We start from the raw sequence: 5,989 nt of genomic DNA, 5'->3' as shown, positions 1-5,989 counted from the left end.
TGTGCCTGAGTAGACCTTAAAAGCAGGATTAATTAGCATTAAAGATCCAAGAGAGGAAACGATTATGTTGGGTTGAAAGGCCAAGAGTTCTATGCCTGCCAGTCCTATCCCCATATACCCAATCTCCTAACCACACCTCTACTCTTTACTCCACCCTTCATTCACTCCCCTCCAGCCCCCAGACTGGGGAAAAGGAAGAGCCGAGAGAGGAAGAGAATTCCCTGGCAAACCAACTTCCACGATCCACAAAGTCAGACAGAGAAGCTGACCGGAAGCCTGTGACTCCAGCCAAGTGATCAGGTTCAGGGTTGAGAAAAGGAAAAATGGGAGGCAGTAGGGTGGAGGGAAAGATGGGCTGAGGAGTGGGGACTGGGAGATTCTGGGAGACCAGGGCATCAGCTTTGTACCATGGGGCAGGTGTCTGGGTGCACAGTGTAATTGGAGGCAGAAGTTGAATCCCTTTTCCCATTGGGGTGAAAAAGGCCCTTCTGAATCTCCCCTAACCTTGTGAAAAGCACGCACAGGGCTGGTAGCCAGACACCTGAATCTTCTTCCTGTTTCTAAGGAAAGGGTGACCTTGAACAAGTGGATGCCTCGCCCAGGCTCCACTTGCCTCTTTCTGTCTCTCTGTGTATCCATATGGCTGTTTGTTTGCATGAGTCTATGTCGACCTCAGTCTCTGAACCTTTTCTTCTCCTTTTGGTGTCTGAATGGGTTCCCCCTTTTCTCTCGGTTTCTAAGGCGCCGCCTCTCCCAAAGAGATGGTGGTAAGGCAAACTCAGTAAAGAGGAAAAGTCGGGGGTGTCAGGCAATGTCACCCTTTCACATCCACGTCGTAGACTTCTCCGGTTACAAATTAAACTGGGCGTTCCAGGGGCTGGCAGGTATCCGGGTGTCGCACCTCCCATGAGCGCTGTCCGCTATTTGGTGCTGAAATTGGGAAGAAGAGAGCCCCAGGATTGCTGTGGGCGTTGCTTAGACTAAGGGGCCCCTCCTTCTTCCCTCTCAATTGCCTGCTCCTAGATGACACAACACCCTCCCCCCTTACAGCGGGGTAGGGGTAGAAGGCGGGGCCTCCGTGAAACCCTCCCCTAGGGACTGCGGCTCCAGCCTCTCCCCCCACCCTTTCTGTGCCGCATATCCCTCTAGCACACTGCGCTTCTCCACGCAGCTCGAGTGCCAGCCCTTGCTCTGGCTCCAATTTCCAGCCGGTCTCCAACCACTTCGCCTTCTGCTCCAGCATCGGTTCTGGCCCAGCTCCGGCCCCCTTCCAGCTCCAGATCTAGCTTTCGGCCTCTGGTTCGGTTCGCTTTGGGCCCCTGCTCCAGCTCTAACTCCCAGATCGAGTAACCGGCCCCCACGCCATGGCTAGTTCCTTCTCCCGATTACTCTCTGCCCGCCCGGGACTCAGACTTCTGGCTGTGGCCGGCACAGGGTCTCTGGTTGCTGGGTACCTGCTCCGTCCCGACCCACTACGAGCCGCTGGCGAGCGAAGAAGGCTGTACCCACCCAGGTATCAGTGCCTGAGGAATGGGGTGCCTAGGGCGATGATGGGAAGAGGATGGAGATTGGGAACCAGGGTTCGAATAGCGACTATATTAATATTGACACTAGAGCAGGGAGGCTGTCACTGGAAGGTCAGGGATGGGAATGCTAGCTGGAGCCATGGGACACATTCCTGGAGACCTGTTAACAAATGCCCCGCCCCCAAAGCCCCATACTGGCCTTGAGAATTCTGGTCACTCTCGATCTGCTCAGGCAGGTTGAGGGCTCTCTGATCTATTCCTGCCATTTATAATCCTTTCGCCAAGCATCCTCTGCTATCTCATTCAGATTCCTCTCTTCCTTCAGTCTTACTTTTGTATTCCTGGGAGAATAGCACGGAGCAGGTTTGGGAAAACTGAACTGTCTAGGCTAAGGATTGTGTATGACTGACGTAGGGAGGACAGGCCAGAAGGATCCCAAAATTGATTACTACAGCACCTCTCTCAAATCCCTCTCTTCTCCACACTGCATATTTTCCCATTGTGGGGGGGGGGGGGGGAAGACAACAGGAGGTCACACAAATGAGCTTAAGTTTCTGGGCAGATCCCAATATTTGGTTCCTATCCCCTAGTCTCCCCTATGGTCACTCCTGTACCCCTCCTCAGTGCAGAGTACCCTGACCTTCGAAAACATAACAACTGCATGGCTAGTCACCTGACTCCAGCTGTTTATGCCCGGCTCTGCGACAAGACCACGCCTAGAGGGTGGACACTAGACCAGTGTATCCAGACTGGTGTGGACAATCCTGGTCATCCTTTCATCAAGACTGTGGGCATGGTAGCCGGAGATGAAGAGACCTATGAGGTGGGTGGACCCCTGAGCTTCTCCAAATGACCCTCACTCCTCTTTCCCAGTGTTCTCCGCCCCTTCTCACAGAATCCTAGCTCTTTCTTTCCAGTGACCTTAAACCTTTCCCTCTGACCCTATATTCTCCTGTTCTCAAGTTTTCTGTCTCAATGAAATCAATTTAAGACTGAATTCTTGGAAGAAAACATAGAGAAATTTGTCTTTCTTCATTGGTGACCCTTCTGCCCATAATTTCCCCAGGTATTTGCTGAGCTTTTTGACCCTGTGATCCAAGAAAGACATAATGGCTATGATCCCCGAACAATGAAGCATACCACAGACTTGGATGCCAGCAAGGTGAACATTGAATACCCAAAATCAGATTCTAAGCCATTTAAATTGTGCCATTTTTGTCTCATGATCCCCCTGAATTTTTGGTGTTCAATTCCCTTGACTTTTCTGATTTCTTGACCTCCACAACCTCATATGAGAATTTGGTCTCTGGATCCTCATCTTGATGTGAGGAATGAAGCATCTTAAAGGAAAGAAAATTCAGGAAGAACAAGATAGCTCCTGTGGTAGAGTTAACCATGTCACATAGAGGGATGTTTCAAAGGAATTTCCATATTTGGAGAAATGACTTATGGGGCATCCTACATGCATCTTACTTCCTCATGCATATATAGGATAGAGCTACTAGGATGCCCCTAGTCCCTAGACTTTCTCTCCCCACCCCCACCCCCAGGACCTCCTAGGTCCACCTAATGTATCATGCTTTGGTGTCCTTAACTAATTTTCCAAATTCTCTAGATCCGGGCTGGCCACTTTGATGAGAGGTATGTATTATCCTCAAGAGTCCGAACTGGCCGAAGCATCAGGGGACTCAGTCTACCCCCTGCGTGTACAAGGGCTGAGCGACGGGAGGTGGAACGAGTTGTGGTGGATGCACTGAGTGGCCTTCAGGGTGACCTGGCTGGACGATATTACCGGCTCAGTGAGATGACTGAGGCTGAGCAACAGCAGCTTATTGATGTGAGGGGCTCTATGGAGGAGTACTGGGAATGGGGGGGGAGATGAGAAACAAGTGTTGGGAGAGGCTGAATGAGATGTGACTGATGGAGCTGGGACAGGCCCAGAGGCTAAAGTGATGGAGGACCTCCAAAGATGTTTATACCATGTCCCTTAACTCCCCCCAGGACCACTTCCTATTTGACAAGCCTGTGTCTCCCTTGCTGACCGCAGCAGGAATGGCCCGAGACTGGCCAGATGCTCGAGGAATCTGGTATGGAACGTGCACTATTTCTTCTTCAATCCTTTGCCTTCTGTTCTTACATTTTTCCATGACCCTTCACTCAACCCTCACCCTATTCCTGCCTCCTGATCCTATACCTCCACTCCCTCAGGCACAACAATGAAAAAAGCTTCTTGATCTGGGTGAATGAGGAAGATCACACACGGGTCATCTCAATGGAAAAGGGTGGCAACATGAAAAGAGTGTTCGAGAGATTCTGCCGGGGGCTCAAGGAGGTTGGAGGGGAGTGGGCAGAGGAATTGCTTGGGAGGGTAAATGGGAAACAGAAGACAAAGATATGAAGGGAAGTATGTGGGGACCTTGGGAGATCAGTGGTGGGAAGGAGTGAATGATCTGGATTAGAATGACAAAGCCTTCTGGGGAGGCAATAAGTGAGAATGGGTAGAATATGAGTCATGTCCCTAGTTTCACCCCAAGGGAAACCCACAATTCTATATAGGGAAAGGGGATGAGTGTGTTCATGATCATAGTAGGAAATACTCCATCTTTCTAGTTCTAACACAAGGTAAGCCTAGCTTCTAGACCCTTTTATTTCTTATTATGGTTCCATGTCTATGGCTTTAGCAAATGAGTGGGATGGCTGAGGTTCCAATTGGCTAAGTAGCCATTGAAATCATTCTAGGGGTGTAGGAAAGTCTTCAAAGTTCTAGAGAAGGAAGAAGTCCCCAGTTCTATTTGGAACTGAGTTTCCATGTTAAGTTCTAACTTAAGTATCCCCTCTATTTCAAATTCTATCTGCAAGTTTCCATATATCTAATTCTAGCTAAGAGTTTCAGAAGAAGAGAAGAGAATTCCTGTGTTTCAGTTTCTAGATCAACAATTCACACAGCTTCTAGCACATATGAGGGAGTATTCCCAAGGCAATGGGAAAATTTATTGTTTCTCTAGTTCTTCAGGTAATCTTCATGTCAATGAGTTAAGGACCTTGCCTCTCTGTTTCTAACTGAAGGAAATGGTTCTAACTATGACCCTAAGTGAGGGGTCTCTCCTATCCTAGGTTCTAGTCCCTAAGATATCTTTATCTTTAAGGTTCTAGCTAGAGAAAGTGTTCTTACTTTCCTAATTCTAACTAGAGATTCTTGAATCTATTATTCTGATTAAAAGATGATTGATGTGCCCATGATTTTAGCTAAGAGGGTCTATGTGTCTCAGGTGGAACGTCTAATCCAAGAACGTGGCTGGGAGTTCATGTGGAATGAGCGTTTGGGTTACATCCTGACTTGCCCTTCTAATTTGGGAACTGGACTTCGAGCAGGCGTGCATGTCAAACTGCCCCTGTTAAGCAAGGTGAAAGAGCTAAGGGAGGGGAAGAGTGGAATAGTGTTGGGGTAGGCACATGTTGGTGCCAAAGGGAAAGTGGGGGGATAATGGGAGAATTCTGAGTAAGGAGAAGAGTTCTAATAGAACACTCAGCTCCAGGCCCTGGAGTACCTGCCTCCCTTTTTCCTGACTCTGTCTCCCATGCTCCGTTTCCCCTCTAGGACAGCCGATTCTCCAAGATCTTAGAGAACCTAAGGCTACAAAAACGTGGAACTGGTGGGGTGGACACAGCAGCCACAGGCAGCACCTTTGACATTTCCAACTTGGATCGGCTAGGAAAATCAGAGGTGAGAACCCATAGGAGGAGATTTTGGTATTAAGAGACAGGGGTTAAGAATGGTGGATCCTAGGAATGCTAGAAGGATAAGTCCAAATGAAATCCAAGAAGATGGTGCAAATCTAAATTGAAACTTGGGGTCAGGGAAGTCATTGGGAATGAAATGTTGGGGGCTGGTTAGTAGGAGGGAGGTGAAAATCAGGAAAGAAGCTCCAGGGAGTGTGGAAACAAGATCTGAGTCTTTTCTCAGAGTGCATGTTAGGAGAACCAAAACCAGTCAATGCCTTCCAGGTGGAGCTGGTGCAGCTTGTCATTGATGGAGTCAACTACCTGATTGACTGTGAGCGGCGACTAGAGAGAGGACAGGATATTCGTGTGCCTGCACCCATTGTCAACACCAAGAATTAGCATTCCAACCACCCCAAGACCTTTCCAAGCTCTCAGCCAATTACTCAGACAATACCCTCTCCTGCCAAATCTGAATCTGACCCTTGACCCAGTAAAACCCACTTGTTATGCTCTAGTTGTCTGTAATTTCTGATGCTATATAGAGTGACAGGAAATTAATCCCAGAAAAAAGAAAAGAGGAAAAGGTCTGAAAGAGGTAGTAAGTTGGTGGAGATGGACACAAGATCCTGGGGGCCAGGCTATGCTAAACCTCAAGGAGATGGGAAGTAGCAGCATTTTCCTTTTATAGCCCTTGTTATATATTACAAATAAAAATAACAACTAGGTACACTTCCATTTAT

The 5,989-nt window shown here is 48.4% G+C and overlaps 1 protein-coding gene across 2 annotated transcripts; it reads left to right on the top strand.

Annotated features, from left to right (window-relative positions):
* On the top strand, positions 1-5,763 carry LOC114048959 (creatine kinase U-type, mitochondrial). Of its 2 annotated transcripts, XM_027870146.1 has the most exons (10): positions 1-300; positions 1,172-1,513; positions 2,151-2,349; positions 2,593-2,688; positions 3,142-3,363; positions 3,528-3,613; positions 3,735-3,858; positions 4,796-4,930; positions 5,125-5,250; positions 5,532-5,763. In XM_027870146.1, the coding sequence occupies exons 2-10, from the start codon at positions 1,365-1,367 to the stop codon at positions 5,646-5,648; spliced, it is 1,254 nt and encodes a 417-aa protein (XP_027725947.1). In that variant the 5' UTR covers positions 1-300; positions 1,172-1,364; the 3' UTR covers positions 5,649-5,763. The 2 variants fall into 2 exon arrangements, with proteins under 2 accessions (XP_027725947.1, XP_027725948.1); XM_027870147.1 differs by lacking the exon at positions 1,172-1,513 and having other exon boundaries at positions 3-300.
* Positions 5,764-5,989: the final 226 nt, after the last annotated feature.

Source organism: Vombatus ursinus, unplaced genomic scaffold, assembly GCF_900497805.2.
Source record: "Vombatus ursinus unplaced genomic scaffold, bare-nosed wombat genome assembly UNPS02014794.1, whole genome shotgun sequence".
NCBI classification, from domain to species: Eukaryota; Metazoa; Chordata; class Mammalia; order Diprotodontia; family Vombatidae; genus Vombatus; species Vombatus ursinus.
Note: the sequence above shows the minus strand (reverse complement) of the source record. Positions and strands in the feature narration are given on the sequence as shown.

Excerpts from the sequence above, each read along its gene's own strand:
- LOC114048959 (XM_027870146.1), top strand. The coding sequence starts at position 1,365 with ATGGCTAGTTCCTTCTCCCGATTACTCTCTGCCCGCCCGGGACTCAGA. Across the intron at positions 3,614-3,734 it reads CCAGATGCTCGAGGAATCTG|GCACAACAATGAAAAAAGCT; the intron begins GTATGGAACGTG and ends CCACTCCCTCAG. Across the intron at positions 4,931-5,124 it reads AACTGCCCCTGTTAAGCAAG|GACAGCCGATTCTCCAAGAT; the intron begins GTGAAAGAGCTA and ends TTTCCCCTCTAG.